This window comes from Rhinolophus sinicus, linkage group LG18, assembly GCF_036562045.2.
Source record: "Rhinolophus sinicus isolate RSC01 linkage group LG18, ASM3656204v1, whole genome shotgun sequence".
NCBI classification, from domain to species: Eukaryota; Metazoa; Chordata; class Mammalia; order Chiroptera; family Rhinolophidae; genus Rhinolophus; species Rhinolophus sinicus.
Window position 1 is genome coordinate 5065334 of NC_133767.1, and position 21788 is coordinate 5087121.

The 21788-nt window shown below is 49.6% G+C and overlaps 1 protein-coding gene across 2 annotated transcripts in view; it reads right to left on the bottom strand.

Moving 5' to 3' along the window:
• ABCC1 (ATP binding cassette subfamily C member 1 (ABCC1 blood group)) overlaps positions 1-21788 on the bottom strand; it is a 115421-nt gene that overhangs the window by 26049 nt on the left and 67584 nt on the right. For both annotated transcript variants that reach the window (XM_074322977.1, XM_074322976.1), the window contains exons 12-19: positions 21152-21355; positions 13426-13572; positions 11754-11841; positions 9103-9178; positions 6287-6413; positions 4616-4792; positions 2526-2693; positions 640-823 (exon numbers count right to left, since the gene is read on the bottom strand). In XM_074322977.1, the coding sequence (XP_074179078.1) occupies positions 640-823; positions 2526-2693; positions 4616-4792; positions 6287-6413; positions 9103-9178; positions 11754-11841; positions 13426-13572; positions 21152-21355 (1171 nt within the window). The remainder of the gene's footprint in view (positions 1-639; positions 824-2525; positions 2694-4615; positions 4793-6286; positions 6414-9102; positions 9179-11753; positions 11842-13425; positions 13573-21151; positions 21356-21788) is intronic.

A 21788-nucleotide genomic window follows, 5' to 3' on the forward strand; every position in this document is an offset into this window, starting at 1 on the left:
CAGGTGCCAAGGGCGTGGGGTGAAAGAGAAGCAACTTTTCCCAGGGGAGCAGTGACAGCAGCTGTCATTTACGGAACACCCTGTAGTGGCACCAGGCCAGAGGCGCCCAGTCATAAAGCACATTAAATCGCCATCAAACATAAGAAGGTCGGTTCAGCTGTTATTCTGCTTTCTCAGTGAGGAAACTGAGGCTCAGAAGGGGTTTGAGGTCACAGCTGGTAAGAGCAGCGGCCGGGATTCAAACCCAGGTGCTGCCAACTCTGAGCCGGCACACTCAACCAGCTCGCCTCACGACCCTCACAGCTGGAAGACGTCCCATGGCACCAGCTTCCACAGCCTTCTTGGAAGCCAAGAGGACTAGAATTATCATTGTCCCTATTTTTGTCAAGAGGGCACTGAAGCACAGGAAGCCCAAAGCCACATCACAGGACAATACTGGGACTTGAGCCCGGGCGGGCTGGCCAGGCCATACAGCCCTGGGACTGCCCCCACGTCACTCTTAGCTCAGCCCTAAGAGGGTCAAGACGGTCCTTCCAGGTGGTTCCTGAGGGAGCCTGGCCCAGCCCCGGCCCTGACAGCTGCCCACAGCGGATGGGAGCCTCCAGGGGACAAGGGGGGCCCTGTGAGACCGCCGCCTACCGTCGTCCTGCTCCTCCTGCTCCTGCTCGGCGCTGGCGTAGGTGCGCAGGAACTCGGCGAACGCGCCGTCCCGGGCCAGCAGCTCCTGGTAGGAGCCCATCTCCGAGATCTTGCCGCCACTCATGACGATGATGATGTCCGTTTGAGGCAGGAAGCTGATCCCGTGCGTGACCAGGAGCCGTGTCTGGGGGCAGAGTGGAGGCAACGAGTCAGCGCACGTGTGAGAAAGGGACCACCCCCCCCCCCGCCCAGACAGAGGAGCTCCAGGCGGAAGGCAGATGTATGCCTGGGGAAGGCACGCAGAAATGCCCCCATCTGTGGGTACTTTCACACAATACCCACGTGCCAGGAGCCGGGGTGGGGGGCAGGGAAGGAACCAAAGGTCCCTGTGCCAGATTCCAGGGCCGGGGGAGAAATGAATGCCATGAGAACACTGAGCTGCGAACATGGGGGGGGGGGGGGGGGGGGGGCAAGCAATTTCCACCAGAGTGATGGGAAGGGCTATTTTTGAACAACAATCTGAAGAAGAGGAGGGAGGGAACGAGGAATGTGTCGATGAATAAAAGAATAACACTGATGCAAAATAATTTATACAAAATGGCTGAAGTTTTGAAGCAAACCCCCAGAAAACTATACATTTTGTATTTGTGTATACATCTTATGTGACAATCTGAAAGTTTGGGAAGACACTCATCAGATTATTTACATGAGTTGACAAACATTTTCTTAAAGGGCCAGATGGTCAGTATTGTCAGCTTTATGGACCCTCCGGGGCCCCGGCAACTACCAGCTCTGTGGTTGTGGGATGGCAGCCGTGCACAGGGCATAAACAGATGGGCTGGCTGAGTTTCCACAAAGCTTTACTAAGGGACACTGGTATTTCAATTTTCTTATGTTACAAAGTTATTTTGCTTTAGATATTTTCCAACCACTTAAAAACGTAAAGACCTTTCTTTCTTAGCTCAAGGGCCATACTAAAACAGGGAGCCGGGCACATTGTTGGCCCCTGCTCGAGAGAGGGGAGCTAGGGGTACAGGATGAGAGAGGACCAAGATTTTTAATTTACATACACTCTTAGACTCTCTGATTTTACTACCGTGGGCATGCGTTACTTCCATAACAAATTTCATTTTTAATATTTAAAAATTAGGTCTACATAGAATTTTTGTGGCGTGTACGGGAATGTTCATAATAGGTTAAGTGGCATGAAGCTTACTATGTATATGCACGACGTGACAACCCTACTAAAAAAGTTGACATACACCTAAAAGACTGGAAAGAAATCACAAAAACCTCTAAGCAGTGGGAGGATGCGTAATTGCTTTTGTTTTTCTTTTTCATGTTTTTCTGAATCTCCAATATTTTTCCCATGAGCATGTGTTACTTTTGCAATCAGGGGAAAAAAACAAACAAAGGAAGAACCAGTACTCCCCACTACCACCCCATAATTTCCCTAAAAAATAATCAAAGAGGACAGGACCATTTTTTTTTTCCGTTCGGGTCAAGGTGTCGTGGCAGTTTTCCTGCTCCAAACCTCTGTCCCTCGGCCCACGGTGACCTCAGCAGGGAAGGCAGAGCTGCCTGTAGGCCATCTTGGTGTGGGATTTTCCACTGCAAAGCCCCCCCACCTGTTATTAAAGCAGAAAGATGGGCCTTTTTTGGCCAAGTGGAGGCAATGACCCAGTCAGTGCCGAGGACCTTCCCCCGCCACAATGACAGGAGCAAGAAGGCTGCCCCGGGAAGGCTTCCAAGGGAAGCATTAGAAATGTGTGAAGTCCAAATTAAAAAAAAAAAAAAAAACAACCTAGGAAGCGAAGGATCCCCAAAAAGGACACCTTGCGACTTAACCAAATACGAGAGGGGAGCCCTGCCCCTCCTGCAGGTACCTTGTTCTTCAGCAGCCCCTTGGGACCAACCACATTTTCAAATATGTGTTTTCCCACGTGGGCGTCCACAGCCGAGAGGGGGTCGTCGAAGAGGTAGATGTCAGAGTCACAGTACACGGCCCGGGCCAGGCTCACGCGCTGCTTCTGGCCCCCAGACAGGTTCACGCCCTGGGGAGACACACAGCAGAGGGTGGGATTCCTGGGCAGCCTTCAGACAGGCAGAGGGGGGGGCCGGCTGGTGATGCCGCAGACCCAGGCTGCATGTGCCTCCGTTTGTGCAGCGGCATCAGACGGCACCTGCATGAACGCGGGTTCAAGTCCCAACATGGGCTTTAGCCTCAACTGTAAAACAGGTGGAAGAGAAAACCTGAGCCTCCTGCGAGCGGATGAGCAGCTAAGCCCAGGACAGATGGGTCTTCAGCAAAGCGTGGCTGGTGGCGCTGAAGGACACTGGCTACAGGACAGGCTCCTGATCTGAGTCTGAGGAAGGCACCAGAGGACGTGGTGCTGACGTTATTACTGCTGTCACTGTGAACTCTGAGAGCGTCCTCGCTGCAGCAGCCGCACACAGTCCGGGCAGGCTGTACCCCGGAGGCCCTGGAACGCAGCCCCCCGCCCTAGCAGGAAGGGCCCCGTTTTCTAATTTGCTCCAGGGCACTCTGTGGGCCACACAGCGGCAGCCCTGGCCCTTCACTAGTCCAGTGTCCTTTCCCTATCTGGCTGGGGAATCAAAGTGGCCCCTGCTGGGTTAACTGCCCAGCCTCCCCATGCACCAAGGTGGGGTCCTGGCAGCCAGGTTCTTTTGGATGGTCCGTCTGGCCACAGTTCTTTGGCCCAGGGGCAGACACCAGACCCAAGTTAGGCCAATCATATTCTCTCCCTCTAGATTTCTGTGCTGGGACCCACACAGGGAGACTGAGGAGTCACTGAGGGGCAGAAACACTTAAAAAAGGGGGGGGGGCAAAAAAAACCCAAAACCCCCAAACAAACAACAAAGCTGATGTGCAGAAGAGCAGAGACAAAAGACAGGAGGAACCAGGCTGCCTGTCCCAGCCCCTCTGTGAGTCCCCACTATATTCCATCCCTTGAGTTTCCCATGATGCATTTATGTCCATAAACTCGGTTCTCATTTTCTCCTTATATTAGCTCAGGCTTCTTTGCTACTTGTAAACCCTGTTCATAATTTGCTTTTTCTTTCCGAGGAACGGCAGATTTCCCCCAAATAAAAGAAATTGTTCAGCAACTAAGGAAGGTGGTGGAGCCACTGGCTTGTGAATAAAAACAGAAAAGCTTTTCCATGCGGCAATGCAACATTTGCACTTCCTGAGTGTGCACCAGGTGGCCACCAGGGGGCGCCAGAACAAGCAGGCCAGGCAGAGAGGAAAACATGTGCAAAGGCCCGGGGGTGGCAAGGGGGCTCAAGCAAGTCACTTAGCCTCTCTGTGCCTCTTTTCTTCAACCATTAAATGAGATAACAGTAAATCCTGTCTCACAGGCTTGCTGTGAGGATGCAATATGTGTAAAATGTGTAGCACAGTGCCTGGTGGATAGCAAGTGCTCAAAGTGTCAGCTACTGTATTATTTTTATTATCACTGATTTGAAAGAGACTGGACATTTGAATCACTGACATCCCTCCTCCCTGTATAGTGGCCTCTGTCATGGGATGTTGCAGTCACATGGCTACAAAGGTAGAGTGCATTGTCTCTTTGAGCTCAGCCAAGTGATCTGCTTTGTTAGTGGAAAGGACAGTGCACTTTAAGAGACATCACATTATTTTTCGTTCTCTTGGGCTTCTGCTGTCATCATGAGAAGAGTTCTCCCCTAGGGAGCTGCTGATCCCATAGCCTAGGCCCCAACAAGAGGTGGGGCAGACCTGAGCCAAAGCCACATCTTGGAGCCCAGCTGAGCTGGCCCACAGCAGGGCGCAGAGCCACCCAGCTGAGCCCGGTCAGGGTCAGGCAATCGCAGTTGACTATGCCCCCAAATAGAGGAATGAGTGTTTAGCATCATAAACCACTGAGATGTTTGTGGTTGGTTGTTACATAGCAATAGCTGACCAATACAGGGGCCATGTTGATGCCACACTGACCTTCTCACCAATCTCTGTCCGGTCCCCACTGGGCAGGATTTCCAGATCTGGGAGGAGCGCACAGCCTTCTATCACAGCGTTATAATATCGTTCCTCTAGCTGGCGTCCAAAAAGGATGTTTTCTCGCAGAGAGTCATTCTGAATCCAGGCCTGCTGGGGGACGTAGGCCACTGAGCCCTGGATGGCAAATGGAGAAGCAAGCAAGACAGAGAGACAGACTTGGTTAACAAGACAGCAGCCAGCTCACCCACAGGCCAGAAAAACCCTACTTCACATGACTTTCACCATGCTTACTGTTTCAACAAGAGGGAAACTGAGTCACAAAGGGCAACGGATGCAAGAGGTGAGATCAGAACCCACGCTAGGTCCATCACTGACCAACACTGGGAGTTCAAGAGCTGAAATCCTTATTGGTGAGATTATAGTTATGTATTATTCAAAAAATGCCTGAAGCAATGAAGCAATGCCTCTCGAAAACAAGAAGTTCTTGACATGTTAAACACACACACACACACACACACACACACACACACACACACACACACACATTTGATTACCGTTATGGTAAATGCTGAGAGAGAAAAATATATGAGACCTTTAAACAGGCCTTTAAAAAGAAAGACCTAGTTAGGGACATCATGGAATGATTTCTTGAGGAAATTTCCTGGATGAAATTTAAGTAAGGACTTCTGTATCAAAATCATCCATTTCAAAAGCTGTTGTCTCTTTATTTCCGCATAATGTTAGGTGTCAAGAAGGGCATGAGAAGAGGGCTAGGCACTCCCTCACCAGGGCGAAATAACCGGTCACAAATCAATCTGTGTGTCTAGATTCAGGGCACCCTGAACTTCCAGATTCATCACTTTTCTATTGAAAGGCTTTTTCCTTTAAAAGAGTGGTTCTCAACTGGGGGGCAAGTGTGCCCTCCAGGGGACATCTGACACTGTCTAGAGACACTTTAGGTTGTCAAAACTGGAGGCTACCACTGGCATCTAGTGGGTGGAGGCCAGGCATGTTGCTCAACATCTTACAATGCACAGGGCAGCCCCCACACAGAATGACCTGGCCCCAAATGTCAACTGTGGAAATCAGGGTTAACACGAATCCTACCGTGATGTGTAATTCTCATCCAGTAACCTAGCTCACGCTGCCCATTAGTCTTACTTTTGTAACAAGTACTTGAAAGTAATGACAGAACATTTCTTAAAACAAGAGCTAGATGTCACTAGTTTGAACCCAGCTACTGTAATGTATACTTTCTATGAGTTCATACTAATGCATGGAGAGAAAGAACACGCTAGAAGGGCTCATGGATAAAGAGACTATGAGATGCACAGAGAGAGAGACAGAGAGCTGACCAGGGACCATCTGTGTGTTTACTACATATTCACTGAGTGCCTACTACACGCCGGGCACTATTGCAGGGGCTGGGACCAGCAGAAAATAAATGACACCAAAATCTTGCCTCTAGGATGGCACAGAGAGAATGAGAGACAAAGAAAGAGAATGAGAGAGAAGGAGAAAGCAACCTTGCTGTTCTCGCTTCATGCACAGGGACCGTCATAAAAAAAAAAAGAAGAAAAAAGAAAAAACCACCCCACCTCACACTTGACCTTCCTCTCAGGCCATCAGCTCCCCCAGGGCCCCCAAGTCCCCCCGTCCTTGTCCTACCTTGATAGACACGTGCCCCTCCACTTTGTCCATCTCGGCCAAGAGCGCTGAGAGCAGAGATGACTTTCCACAGCCCACCTGTCCCACCACGGCCACCAAGGAACCTTCCGGAATGGAGAAGGTGATGCTGAAACGACACAACACACCCTGCCTCAGCCCACACTCTCGCCTGAACGAGGTCCGCTGGGCTGGTGTCCCATTCCCCTGGAGCTGGATTGACCCTGAGTGAACCTTTAATGTCTGGGATCCCTCCCGCCATTTCCACTGCTGAGCGCGGTTCGGTGAAAAGTCTCAGACAGCCTCCTGTGTCAGGCATGGGACACGTGCTGGGGTGCCAGTGCATCGTAGAAAGCGGAGGCAGTGGGAGACCTGAGCGACCAGCAGAATGTGGGGGTACTAAGGTGCAGTGGGGCAGAGGACCCCTCCAAATGAATTCTGGGGGAAGAGTAAGCCTGGGCCAGACACAGAAACCAGAACAGCGTAAGAAAAGGCCCAAGGCCGTGAAGTAACAGGTGTGATCAGGAATCCACATGCTGATGGCACCAGATGAAGCAGGGAGGGGAAAGGCCAGCCCTGAAGAGGCAGGTGGGTGGGTGGGTGGGTGGTGGCCGGGCCTGGGCAAACCTGAAAGGATGCTGTGCTGCCACGCCCAGGCTGCACAGCCAGGGGCCCTGAAGCGTTTGAAGGGAGGCCTGACAGGGATGAATCTGAGTTTCAGAAACACGTCTCTACTGAAATCACTCTTGGACAAATATCGGTAAGCAACATACACTAAAATAAGCTCAATGTTCTGCCAGCAGGAGTGGCTATCACATGACAGGGGACAACAGCTCGCTGCTCTCCTGCTGACAGCAGAGTCAGAGCTGTGGTTTGAGCCACCCAGGGAAGGGTGGGCACGTCCAGGGCCTCACCGTGTTAACTCACAGTGGCTGCTGCCGTGTTTCCCCAAAAATAAGACCTAGCTGGACAATCAGCTCTAATGCATCTTTTGGAGCAAAGTTAATATAAGATCCTCTCTTATTTTATAATATAATACCGGGTCTCATAACATAATATAACATAATATTATATAATATAGTAACGTAATACAATGTAATAATATATAATATATAACATGACGCAACACAACACAACATAATATAATACTGGGTCTTACATTAATTTCTGTTCCAAAAGATGCACTAGAGCTGACTGTCGGGCTAGGTCTTATTTTCAGGGAAACACGGTATTATGATTTTCAACATAGTGGTGCAAATGCTGTTCGATTTTGCTGTCACTGACTGTTTGATTCTTGGGAACCTGCTGCATGGTTACAGCGATGACTCATTTGTTCCTGTGCAGTCAGGGGAATGGATTAGGGGCCCAGTGAGGCAGCTCCTGCGATCATGCAGGCGAGACCGGAATCTTTTTAGAGGCTGAGGAGAGAGAAGGTTTGGAGGGACAAAGATTTTGAGAGTCAAGGGGACGGGGGGGGGGGCGTGACTGGAACAGGAAAGCCTTTGATTGTGGAAGGTCGGGGGAAAGGCTTGGGGCACAGATATATTTAGTTCTGGAGCAGACTGAGAGAGAAAAGCTAACACTAAACCACTGACCCAAGGAGGGACTTCCTAAACATGCAATTCCACCGTGAGTTTCCAGGGAGGTGTTACACAGATCCTTATCTCTGGGGGGTTTGAGCCCTGCAGACAGAATACAGCAGTAATACCCCAGGAAGGGGCTGTTTGTTCAGGGGGATGGGGGATAAATTGGCCCCTAAACAGGCCCCTTCTGGCCCTGTGTTTTGGGGACTCCTTAAGGAAACCTAAAAGCCACCAAGCAAGGCCTCCAATCAGAAAGAAGAGGCACTTGACAAGTTGCTGGCAGAACCAGGTCAATTCCCTCCCTGGACACCAGTGCTTTGTGGGCAGAATACCAGACGGGGAGGTGGTGGGAAAGGGTGAGCCAGGCCGCTGGGGGACCCTGGAGAGGACAGAGAACAATTCCATCCTGAGTGCAAACCCAGCAGACAACAATTCCTTTCAGCAGACCCAAGCCTGCCTGCTGCCATTGGCAGCATCATAGCCTGGGACCCAGCCTGGCCAACCAGTGTGCTTGGTCCCTCCTGGCACAGTGATTGGGGGAGAGGCACATGACCCGATTTGGGCCAATCAGAGGCAGGCAGATCTGCTGAGGTAGGAGGTACACCTGGAGTTGATGGGGCCCATTTGCCATCATGAGGGGAAAGGCCATCTGAGAAGGAAGCAGCACTGAGGGAGGCGTGGAACAGAGACAAGACGGGGACAGTCTGAGTGGCACCGAGTCCCTAGATCACACACACTGTAACGGAAAGTGGCCCTTCTCAGTTATACGAGCCAAAAATGTCCTTTGGTTGCCTAAGCCTATGAGTGCAAAGTTCCCGTCACTTACAATCCCAGGGAACCCTCTGTGCCAGGCACACTCTCACCTACCCCTCACTGCAGCCCAAGCAGGTATGGCTGGACCCATTACCTACATCAGGGGTGTCAAAACTGCAGCCCACAGGCCAACCGCGGTCCACAATCCACTGTTAATTCCAAAAAATATTTAGTTTTCTTAAATAAACCAGGTGAGGCAATACGTACTTCACCTCGAGTGAGTGGCCGGCTGTTTGTGTATTTTATCGCATATGACCCTTGGTGAAAAACGCTGAAAAAAGTTTTAACACTCCTGACCTAGATGGATACACTGAGGCTCAGAAAGGCGAAGGGATCTACTCCAGGCCCCAGAGCTGGAGCGTGGCTAGAATTCGAACCCACGTTTGACCAGAGCCCCGTGGCTCTCTCCAAGGCCTGGCTTACCCATTCAGTGTGGGAGGGTCGTTCCTGGCCCACGTGAAGGTGGCATTCTTCACAGTGATGCTGTTCGTGCCCCCACCTGGAAAGCACCAGATACAACACATGAGGCACAGATGAAGTCAAGGGACTGAGTGTGAGCAAGAGGCTCTTACTTTTTTTTTTCTAATCAAGTAGTTCAACCCCAGATGCTAGACACTTCCTCGAGGCATTATGTGGTTGCACTGGTCTTGCTTTCTAAAGAAAAGTCCCAACCAGCAGGTCTGGAGGCGGCCTCAGACCCAAAAAGCAGAAGGAAACCTCCAGAGGGCTCCACCTTGAAAGACAAAAGGTTGTGCCATTCCGACGCCCATCTCGCACAAGTGGGGAAACACATGGGGTTACTCAGGGCCCTTCCTCTAGTTCAAAGCAGGAGCCCCCCCACCCCCCCACCCATTTCAGGGCTGCCTTCTAGCTCATCTCCCTGCATTCTCTCTCTCTCTCTCCTTTCTCATCCTCCCTCCTTCCTTCCCTCCCTCCAGCCCAGGAGCAATCAACAGTGAAAAAGCAGGGTAAGGAACAGGAAGTGGGGAACAGGAAGTGGGGTATCACGGCCTGGGGGGAGGGGAGTGTTGTGACAAAGCAAGCATTATATGCAGGGCTCTGTGTGATTCAAAGGCTTCAGACACCTCTATCTTCATTTACTTTTCCTTTTACTTTATGTCTTTCACTTAAAAATTTTTGACTCTATTTCTTCCTTTGATAACTTCACACACACACACCCGTCTTATCTCTGGGTGGTTTAAAGGTGGCTCATAATTAAAGTCTCCCACACATCAAAGAAACAAAAATCTGTGGGGAAAGTAAGTTACTGGTTAACCTAACTTAACCGTCTCCCTTACCATACCCACCCACCCACCATGCACCCCTGAAACAGAGAACAAAGAGGAAATGGGAAGGTGCTATTTAAGGAATTGAAGAAAAGCCACTAAATCAAACAAGCTAGTGAACCAGGAGACCTGGCACCTGGAGAGTGCAGATAAATATCTCAGAAAATCAAATCGCCTAGGAGACTGCCATTGGGGCTGGGGGGGGGGGGGGGGGGGTGGCACCAGGAAACCAAGGGGCTTTTCACCTTGACACTGTCAGTGAGCTGTAACAACCACAGAGCAGCTACAACACTTCACCGGCTGCCTCAAAGTTCAGCCCTGTGTTATGCAGAGAAATTTAACCCTGGAATAGATGGCATTGTTCCTGCATTCCTCTAGGGGGAGAGGGACATGGTCCTCAGGACAGCAGAACCTGGGTGACCACAGGCCAGGGAAGTCAGAGGAAGTGTCCAGCATCCAGTGAACAATGATTCTCAAAGGGGGTGACTTTGCTCCCCAAGGGACATAATTTCTGGAGACATTTTGGGTTGTCAAAAGTGGGGTGGGGGTTACTGGCATCTAGTGGGTATAGGCCAAGGATGAGATTCAATATCCTATAATCAATGTCCTATAATCAGCCCAGAACAAATAACGACCTGCCTGGATGCCAGCAGTGCCTCAGCCGGCTGGGGAATGTGGCCCTAGACGGCTGAAATGAAAATGCCTCCGGAACTTCTCACTCACTAGAGAAGCAACACTGCTTGTGTAGCAGGCAGTGGGCTAGGTGTTTTACATACCACTAAAGACATCTGAAAGCCTACTAGGTGCCCAGGCACCGCTCACACATTATAACCGACGTATACACACATTTACTCCTGTCACTGTATTAACTGGGCTCTGGGGCCAGACTGTGTGGGTTCACATCCCTACCCTGGCACTTCCCAGCTGGATAGCTGTGGGCAAATTACTTAACGTCTCTGTGCCTCACTTTCCTCGTCTATAAAGCAGGACCAATAACAATCGGATCGGCCTCATAGGGCTGTGATGAGGAGTAACTACACAGAGAGTCCTTAGAACAGTGCCTGACACATAGTAGGTGCTCAATACATCTCAGGGGAAGAGCACAGGTTGTACTGATGGGCTGTGGGTGTGCGTTCTGACTCTGCTTATTAGCTGTGTGACGAGTTACTGAGGCCAGTGTCCTCATCTGTAAAACGGGGGCTTCCACGCCCTGCTCCGTGCGCCACAGGGAGAGCAGATGGGCTATTACGTTGACGTCCTTAGACCAGAAGGAGTATGGCGGGAGTGACATGACGTGGAAGTGTTCACTGCGGTCAGTGGTTATTAAGTGTGTAGCGATACAGCCATGGGTCAGGGGGCTTGAGCAGGAAAGGATCAACTAATAAGCTACGAAATAAACAAACCTCCCAGTAAAACTCCATATAACGCCCTGCCAAAGAAGGGTAACTTCACTCCCATTATCCAGACGGGGAAACTGTGGGTCGGGCAGTGAACTGACCTGCCCAAGTCCACACAGCTGGCCAGTTTCCAACGTCCGTGTTCTGCCTGTCCACCCACCCAGGACGATCAAGGTCAGGGCCCCCCGGAAGCCTCGCCCAGGGGCTGCCGGCCTCTCAGCAAGAAAACAGAAGTGCGAGTTCACGCCCCGGATGTGTAAGATAAGGCCCTACCGTCCACGGCACTTTGCAGAGATCCTGCCGCCCGCGGCCTCGCAGACAAGCTGCTGGGCACAGCCAGACCCATGTGACAGGGCTGCCACCCCGGCACAGAGGGACCTAATACACACACCGTCTTTGATGGGCGTCCGCTCGATGCTGTCGGGTTCCAGCTCCTCGTGGGACAGGAAGATCCTGAGGCGTTTGAGGGAGACACTCGCCTACGCAGAGAGTAATTACAGGGGGCGGTTATTTTTAAAAGCATATCTGCAAAACAGACTGGAGACTAACTTTGCACGGTTCCCCCTGCGGGTCGTGTCGAGGGGCCCACACCCTCCCTCATTTCTGAAGGCTCATCCTTGCGTACAGTGAGTGTCCGTCTTAGAATCAAGAGTAAAACCAGTTTGGGTTCTTGGTTGTTTGCCTTTAAAAGCCAACAACAGGTATTAAAAGAGAGGGCAGGGGGACTGTCCTGGATGCAAAGGGACTTAAGAGACATAATAACCAGAGGCAACAGTCCCGTTGAAAGGCACGTGCTTGCAGCCAGGAGATAAGTAAGTCCTGGAGAGCCAACCACAGCACAGTGATGAGAATCAACAACACCGGATTATAAACGCCCAGGTTGCTCAGAGACTAGCCTCGCAATGGTTCCCACCACAAAAAGGGAAATTATGTAACAGCTATCGCTAGGTAGTGATGGATCACAATGCAACTGGTCGTACACGTTAAATGTACACAATGCTACATGTCAATTATATCTCAATAAAAATACAGTTTTAGAAACCCACAATGGTACTGATTTAAACAGCCCAACTGTAAAGACATTTCTGACAACCCCCCCAATTTTAATACAGACAGAATATTATTTTACGAAATTACTGTTAATTTTGTTAGCTGTGGGAATGGCGTTATACGCATGTAAGAAGAAATGCGTGCTTTAAGTGTTTCCAGGTCAAGTGTCAAGAGCTTTGGGATTTGCTTTAAAACTCTTCAGCAAAGAACAAAAGGAAGGGAGGGAGGAAGAGAAAAAAGGATTAGATGAAGGAGGTGGGGCAAACGTCTAAGCTGGGTGCTAGAAGCACAAAGCTCACCATCGTATTCGTCTCTACTTCTGTGTACACTTGAAATGTTTCATAATAAAAAGGGGTTTTATTTGCTTGTTTATTTTTTGTAATAAAAGCCTACAGCCAGAGCTGTACAGTCTTCAGGCTGATTCGTCCGTGAGGCTGAAAACGGGGTTTGCAAAATGAATGCGTCCAACGCTATGAGAAGCATATGAAAAATACCATGGGCAGGAAAGTGGCAGGAGCTTCAAACAGTATAACAGTGTGCCCAAGCAGGCAGCTTCCTCTCCCGACAGGGTCACTGCACCAATCTCAGGAATTCTAGACGGTGTAGGTTGGGGTTGTTTAAACAGTGGGTCAAAGCCTAACAGTGGATTGTGAAATCAATTTAGTAGGTCAAGAGATGCATTTTCGAAAAAATAGGATAAGAGATAGGGCAGAACGGAGCAGACCAGCATAGTAGACTCAGATAAACTGTTTCAGAGAGAAATCTCACAGAGCACGGGAAAGCCTGGCTGCATTAAACTTCCGTTTCATATACTCAGTGTGCGTTCCTTGCCAAGAAGGAAAATGTATGTCTTTCTTTGAGGCATGACCAAAAAAGTAGGAAAGCCACCAGTCTGGGCCTTGCCACACCCACCAGGCACTGTGGGCCGGGAAATGCGAGGGTGCTGCCCTCAGGGGGACTGCCGCGCCCATTGATTCCCCAGAGACCCCTCAGCCCACCAGCCTCGCCGGTACCTGTACGATGCTGCTGATGACCATGGGGAGAATATTCAGGGGGAAACGGAGGATGTTGAATAAGGCCAAAGACACAAAGGCCTTCTGGGCATCGAGGACGTTGTTCTTATTGACGGTCATGTAGACGGCAAATGTAGACAGGGCGACCTGCAAGCAAGCAGAATGCCCAGCATTGACCTGTGTCCCTAGGTCAGTCACCTAGGAGCAGTGACACTCCGCCATGCGTTCGGGCCTGCCCCCCGGTAGTTGCGATCACGTATGATAGGTCTTCAAAGGTGGCAGAAAACGTCCAAGGCCATGACCAGCGCATGGCAGGGACTCACTAAACACTCAGAGAATGAACCGGATAAATGAATGACCAGGAGCAGAAATTCCTGGCCTGTCCCGGAAGCATTCCCTGTGGCACACGGGACACGCATCCTCGGAGTTCCTTAACACCGAGCACCATCACAGCCGCAGGCCTGAGCCCTGCCGTTTCTCCTGCCTGAAACAACCTCCCCACCCCATGGTGGCCGGTCACTCCCTCTAACACACTCCTCCACCCGAATCAGACTTGCCGTGGCTCTCCATCCTTTTATCCCAGTTTATTTTTCTTCACAGCACCTGTCACCACCATTTGTTCTGGTAGTATATGTATTTATTGTCTTTTCTTGCACTAAAATGTACACTCCTCAAAGGTGGGGACCCCGTGTTGCACAGGACTGTATCCTTGGTGCTTACAACAACCCCTGGGACACCAGAACACTAAAGGAGACTGTGGGCAAGTTAGCACCTGTCCCCCTGCCTCAGTCATCTCATCTGTGAAATGGGGGTGGAGGAAGGGAATTAATGCCACTGTTCAAAGTTCCAGCTCACAGAGTTTTAAAACCCTGGGAAAGGAACACTAATTAAAAACAAAAAGAAAATAGGGGCGGCCGGTTGGTTCAGTTGGTTAAACAGCTCGATTCCCACATGGGCCAGTGAACTGCACCCTCCACAACTAGATTGAATACAACTAGATTGAAAATAACAACTTGACTTGGAGCTGATGGGTCCTGGAAAAACACACTGTTGCCCAAATAAAATTTAAAAAAACAAAAAAAAAAGAAAGAAAAGAAATAAACGTCTGGCGTTCTCCAGAGGCCACTCCCTTCCGCACAAAGTCAGACCTGCTTGAAGCCCTGCGGTACCTGCTGGGATTTTACTACCCAGGCAACCAGAATTTGGGTTTCCATGTCTGAGACAGCAGCACCTCACCTGTCTCCCCTCCCCAGGAGAAAGGAAGGACCGCTGAGTAATACCGGGCAGGGCTGCATGGCTCAGCGGGGAGGGAAAAGATTAACAGGTAGATTTCTGTGCTGCTCCCTCAATGCTGGGGACACAGCCCTGCCAGGTGTCGCCGGGGGAGGCTAGTAATGGGCGTTTCACAAGAGCATCTGGCACATGGCACCAGAAGCAGTCCGGGAAACCTTGGAACTGGCAGATGGACAAAATCCCTGGGCTCCACACTAGCCCGGGACACAAACTGCCCGGGGCCCTGCCTTTCGGGGCTGAGCAGACTGCTGGAAATCAGATTCCCAGTTGAGCCTCTGGTGTGGCTGTGGGCCAGGGTATTTACAGGGTCCCAGCTGTCTCATTTTTTGGTTACCTCTTATCCAAAGGGACTCTTCCCTCAAAACTCTCCAAATATACCCACGCAAAGGAACAGTATTCAGCCACAAAAACAGGAATGAACCTTGAAAACACGGTGCCAGGTGAAAGCAGCCAGACACAAAAGGCCACATGTTAATATGATTCCATGAGTGTGAAATGTCCAGAATAGGCAAATTTACAAAGACAGGAAGTAGATTAGTGGGGGCCTGGGGCTGGGGGCGGGTAAGCACAGGGGGGATGGGGGGGTGACTGCCAACGAGTACAGGGGTTCTTTTTGGGGTGAGGAAAATGTTCTGGACGTAGATAGTGGTGATAGTTGCACAATCTTATGGATGTGCCAAACATCACTGAATTGTACACTTAAAAATGGTGAATTATAGCTCAATAAAAATAAATTTAAAAAACAAACCACCTCTCCAAGGTCACTCTGTTTTACTTAATACAGAAGCCAAAGTTTTGGCTTGGGCGCCAGGGCCCCCCTGATCTGTAAATGTCCCTTGTCTGGCCTCCTCTGCTACCGCTCTCCCCCTCGGCCCCTCTGTTCCCGCCCTGCTGGCCTCCAGTTACTCCTTCTATGGGGCAAGCGCAGGCCAGCCTCAGGGCCTTTGCACTCTTTCCTCTCCCCGGTGGGGCCCCCCACTTCCATCAGGCAAAGACTCAGGTAGTGCCTTCTCAATGAGGTCTTGGATCACCCCACCTAAAACTGCAAGCCCTCCCTTTCGCTCTCACTTAAACCTTTCTCCCCCCACACCTCACCGCAGAGCCCTTATGACAGTTAAGCAGACTAGATGATGTAGTTATTATGCCTATTGGTTATCGTCCGTCTCTGCCAGTTAGAATAAATGAACACTCCATGAGGGCAGGGATTTTTGTCTGGGGTATTCACTGCTCTCTTCAGTGCCTAGGACAGTGCCTGGATCATGGAAGATACTCAGTAAATGTTTGTGGATGGATGGATAGGTGGGTGGGTGGGTGAGTGGATGGTTGGCTAGGTGGGCAGATGGGAAGACAGGTGGGTGGATGGATGGGCGGGTGGATGGGCAGGTAGATGGATTTGAGCATACACTCAGAGGTGTCTCTTCAGCAGTGGAGAAAACCAGGCCTCAGGCATCCCACCAGCAGAACATACCATCTCCCTTGGTCCAGCTGGCAGGGTGGCTGCAGGTGGCAGAGGGCACACATAGGGAGGGAGCAACATCACGTGGCCCATTAGATCCACAGCTCTGGCTTCTCCAGGAAGTGGACGTCATTCATCCATCCATCAGTTACCAAGTGGGCATCTGCTGTGTGCCAGGCACTGTCCTGGGAGGTGAGGCGAGCTTGGAGAGCCTGAGGCTCGTCGTCTAGTGGGAAACAGGGATGAACCAGGTTCTCCCTATCAGGGGGTGTCTGCAAGTGTGTGGACATGACTGGGGGTGTAGGCGGTGGACAGCTGGGGTTTGCTACTGCCTTGTAATGGGTGAGGGGCAAGGACGCAAGACACTTCTGCCTGCCCAGCGTCCGTTCATTCCCCTGGTTCTGGTAACAGCACCTCAATTTTCTTTTGGGGCACTGACCCTCCCCCAGTCTCGGTCTATGAGCTTCAGCCACAGATGACTCGCCCACACCCCACCCCAAGCTCATGACCCAGGTCAATCACGCAGCCCATCTCCCTGGCTCCAGTGATTCACAGATAAGCATGTAGCCAACTGCAACCAACGAGACTCAATCCCACAGCTTTGCAGGAACTAATGGGAAAGGGGGGTGCGGGGGCTCTCTCCTCACAGGGGTCACTGAGATGACAGGATGAACTGTAACTGCATGGTGAGCACCTGTCTGACAAAGAAACCACCACAGAAAAAGCAGAGCCGAGAGGCGGAGAGGGACTCATTCCCAGCATTATCTGTGGAGCACCTAGATCCAGCCATGCCTGAAACCCTGGCCATACTTAAAACCAGCACTTTCCTAGACTTTTCCGTTTTGTGAATCAGGTCACTCTAATCAATCTGAGTTAGGTTTCTTCCACTTGCAAAATAGTTCATGACTAACCATTCAAATATTTCATTCATTCATTTATTCAGTCATTACTCTGCATACACTTCCTGAGTGTGCACCCGCTGCCAAGTCCCCTGTGTTCTAGGGATATAAGCAAAAAAAACACCCACAAGGTCTACATATGATCTGGTCAGCGGAGAGCTACACAACAGATAATTACCACATGGAATGGTAATTATCCTAATGAAGGGAGATACAAGGTAAGCAGAAGACTAGAAGCTCACAAATCTTCCAAGATAGAGAAAACGCTAAATATTGCCAGCTGCCCAGGGACGCTATTTTAGGAAGTGCATTAAGTGGACATGATAAATGCCAGGCTCCATATCCTAGAAAAACAGTCCCATCAATCCCGCCATATGGCATCCCCACTCCGGTCTGACCTCCCCAGGCCTCTGGCTTCCATCACACCTACCGGTGGGTAAACACTTCATCATCCTGGAAGTGCAGGAATTCGCCAGTGGAAAGAACACACAAACACCTTCCAAGGAACGGAGGGCCACATATTTTATCCTAATGTAGTCAGAGGTTTCAGTGTCTTGGCCAGGGCCGAGGTCCCGACTGACACAAGACTCATCTGTTTCATGCCCAACAGCTCAACAAACTCCATCTCGGGAAGCTTGTCACCCACCCCGAAACTGACTGGCAAATTCAAGGTCAAGCAAAGCCAGTGCCTCTCTTAAGCATCTCTCGCCGTGGCTTCCTAATGGAGACCAGGGCAGGAGATACGTGAAGGACCAGCACATTCAGGTGACAAGCCGGAAACTCGTTTGGATCAGAGGATCGAATGTGCAGAGCACAGGGTTATGGGAAAGGCTCCCCTATCCTGAGTACAGCACAACCCATGGATTAGAACCTGACGCCTGCTCCTTCTGGTTGCAGAGCTTGCTCCCATAAAAATATTTCACTTCAGAACGCCTTGGATTTCTGTATGATTTGCTATCACTTGTGTAGAAGTAAATAAAAGAGAGACATGAGTTTAATGCCACTGATTACAGATAGTCACTGTTATACTGGTGTATGTATAGGCTCTCTGGAAATACACGAAGGAAGCTGGTATGGGGAGGGAAGCTAGGTGACTGGGGTCTGAGGAGAGAAAGAACTATTCTTTTCACTGCTGACCGGTGGTTCTCGGCTGGGGGGCATTTGGCAGTATCCGGAGACATTGTCACACCGGGGGAGATAGGAGACAGGGAGCACTTGGCATCTACTGGGCAGAGGCCAGGGGTGTACTAACCACCCTACAACGCAGAGCAGAGTCCCCACAACAAGGAAACGAAGAATTATCTGGTCCCAAATGTCAACAGTGTTGAGGTCGAGAAACCCTGTTGCAGACCCTTTGGAACAGCTTTAACTGTTTTTACCATGGGAATGCGTTACTGTTTTTCAAACAAAATGTATCACATATACAAGAGATTATCTTACAGTTATATAAACACATAGATGCTATTTAGCAGTTTGAAAATAATAAAACAAACATCCTATATAACTATCATTCAGTCTTACATTGTTTTTACTTTTAAAAACCAAAGAGGAAAAGAAAAAAATCAAAGAGGGTCCTCAAAGACCTGGGAAAAGTCGGGGAGACTGGAGTGTGAAAAGACCAAGACAATAGAACACTCCCGCTTGGAATGCCAGAGCGTTTGAACTGAAAGGGATCTTAGGGAACACGGAGTCCCAGAATAGCTAAGAGACGTCACTTCTTGGGCGAACACCAGTCACCTGACAGAGGTCACCTGGAGGATTGATTGAACATAACTTGGTGGGAAAGCACACCATGACAGATGATGGACATCTGATGGGAGGTGGAGAAGGGCAGGGCCCCTTATGTGACACCCCTGTGGCCGAAGCCCTTCACGGTTCATATGTGAAAACCCGGAGGCAGGAAGGTCGCACTGTGAGCTGGCAGCAGAACTCAGCAGGTGTCCTGACTCTGAGAAGAACGTTCCATTCCACTAAGCCAGGGCTCAGCAAACTAAGGCCCACACCTGTGTATGCCTGGCCCGTGAACTTAGAATGGAGTTAATGTTTTTAAATGATTTTTAACAATGAAAATAATAATACTTAATAACACATGAAGATATATATATCAAATTCAAATTTCAGTGTCTATAAATAAATATTTACAGGAACACAGCCACACCCATTCATTTATGTATTATGGCTAAGTAGTTGTGACAGACCATATGGCTCAGAACGCCACAATATTTACTAGTTGGTCCTTTACCGAAAAGTTGCCTTACTCCTACTTTTCGCCAGTGTTTCTCAAACCACCTGGAGATACTGCTACAACTCAGATTCTGTTTCAGGTGGTCTGGGGTGAGGCCTGCGGGTCTGCATTTCTAACAAGCAACCAGGTGATATGGTACAGCTGGTCCATGAGCCACACTCTTTGAGTAGCAAGGGTTTATTCCAATGGTTCTCAAAGTGTGTATGTACCCCGAGCCAACACCCATCAGTAGCTCCTGGAAACACGTGAGAAATACAAATATTCAGGTCCCACCCAGACTGACTGGGTCTGAAACCCGGGGTGGGGCCCAGCGGGCTGTGTTTTCACAAGCCCCGCAGGTGATTCCGACACTCACTCAGGTTTAAGGCTCACTGCTTTCCACCACACCGTCTCGTGTGCACGTTCAGACTCTGAGAGTCAGTAAGCGGAGCCTAACGAAATCCAGGGTCAGAATAAACACACGTCAACAAACACTGAAAAGGTAGGAGTTTCTTTACACACTCAGCTATAGTGAAGCAGAGGGCAGTCTGACAGAAAACCGTGATGTTTATGAAAATGTGTGCTTTTGGCTCCCATAAGGATATCTATTTGCCAACATACCTACAAAGTAAGAGTCATTATTAGCACAACATTTTGAAAAGAATGGCATAGTTAAGAAGGGAAAAACAAACACGGGCATGGTCTGAGGTCATCTTTAACCATCCTTCACTGTCAACTGTGCAGAAAGGGTTCCCGTGCTCCATCCCTATGTGGTCTCTTGGTTTGGGACCACCTTTGTCAAAACAGCAACTTGCACTTATTGTCTTTAAATTTTTCAAAGTTGGCCATCCAAGAACAGACCCATGAAAGTACCCCCCAAGACATGTACATGGGAACGAGGACCATCCTAAAAAGCCAGGATTGGGAGATGAGATGGGTTAAGTCCACTATGGCACACCCATGCAATGGAAAAGCATACTTCATTAAAATACACAAAGCAGAGCCAAAGGCATGAGCTAAAAGGTTATACATTAAGTCCAAGAAAAGGTCTAAAGAGATTACATATAAAGTCAAAAAGGTCTGTGACTCCATTTCAATATATTATACATATTTTTAAATATCTATTGCAAAAATATTTTCTTTTCCTGAAAAGATACACAAACTGTCACTTTGGAGAAGAGGGAAAGATGGAAGGGAAGACAATATAGTTTTCATTTCGTAACTTTCTACGTGGTTTGATTTTTGGTTTAACAATGAGTGACAAACGCTGAGCGCCTGCTATGCTCTGTCTTCGGCACTGGGGGACGCAGCAGTGAACAGAAATGACAAAGTCCCTGCCTTCCTGGGCTGACGTTCTAGTGCAGAGACACACATATATGAAAGAACTAGTGAATTTTCAATGGTTTGGCATTGCCACTCCAAGTGTGGTCCACAGGTCACTGCCTATCCAAGTGTGTGACCAGCCAGCGACAGATAAGAAGACAAGCGAATCACATAACGTAGCGCAGCTATAGTATCAAGCATGGATTTCGTTCAGCTGACGTCATGTTTCTTAGCAAGACTTTCTCGATGAAGGAAGCAGAGAACGCTGGTAGATACTCCGGTGCAAACTCCTTAACTCATAGGGAACCTGTGACAAACAGTTCCTGAACTGGCTACTGTGAGTTCCCTGGGCTGGGAGCTACTAAGTGCTATGAATAAAATAGAGGGGAGGACGTGCGACAAGTTTTAAAGGGAGTGATAGATTCTTCTCTGGAAGGCCTGCTTGAAACAGTGGCATTTTAAAAAGAGTAAGGTATGAAAACAAAACAAAACCTGAAATGACGGGGACAAGACCCATTTGGCTCCACTCACCAGGAAAGGTGTGCAGACCCAGGTGAAGGTCCCCATGGCTGCCAGGTAGGCCGATTTCTTCAGCACTTTCAGCTCCTCCTGCCTGATGGCCAGCACCTTGTCCTTGAAAGCCAGCTCCCAGGCATAGAGCTTGAGCACTTTGATCCCATTGAGAATCTCATTCATCAGCTTAATCCGATTGTCTTTGCTTTTCATGTGGGCCACCTTCAAAGACAAGAGCATCAATACCACGTCGGGGGCTGGACCACTCACTTTCCACCCAGCATCACACCAGCACTCAACACCCCCATCTATGAAAACTGGGCCTTTCTGAGGGTGGGAAAGCTGACCCTGCAATTCCCATGAACCCTACACTTGACCCTGAGACCACTCCAAAGGACTCTTATCAAGGGGGACATTTTTCTCTGAATCACGTGAAATTAGACACAGAGAAACCTCTGAAATTTAGAATTGCGGAAAAGAGACAAGAAAAATCCTTCAGGTAGGTAGTCAGGGAAAAGGGGGGACATGGGCCCTCTCCTCTGCTGATCCACACACAAGCGAGATATTGGGGGTTTTCCTCCATTTTCTTATTTTCTTTACTATTTTCCAGCCAGTGCATGGCTGTTAACACAGTGAAATGTTCCTGTTCCACCCA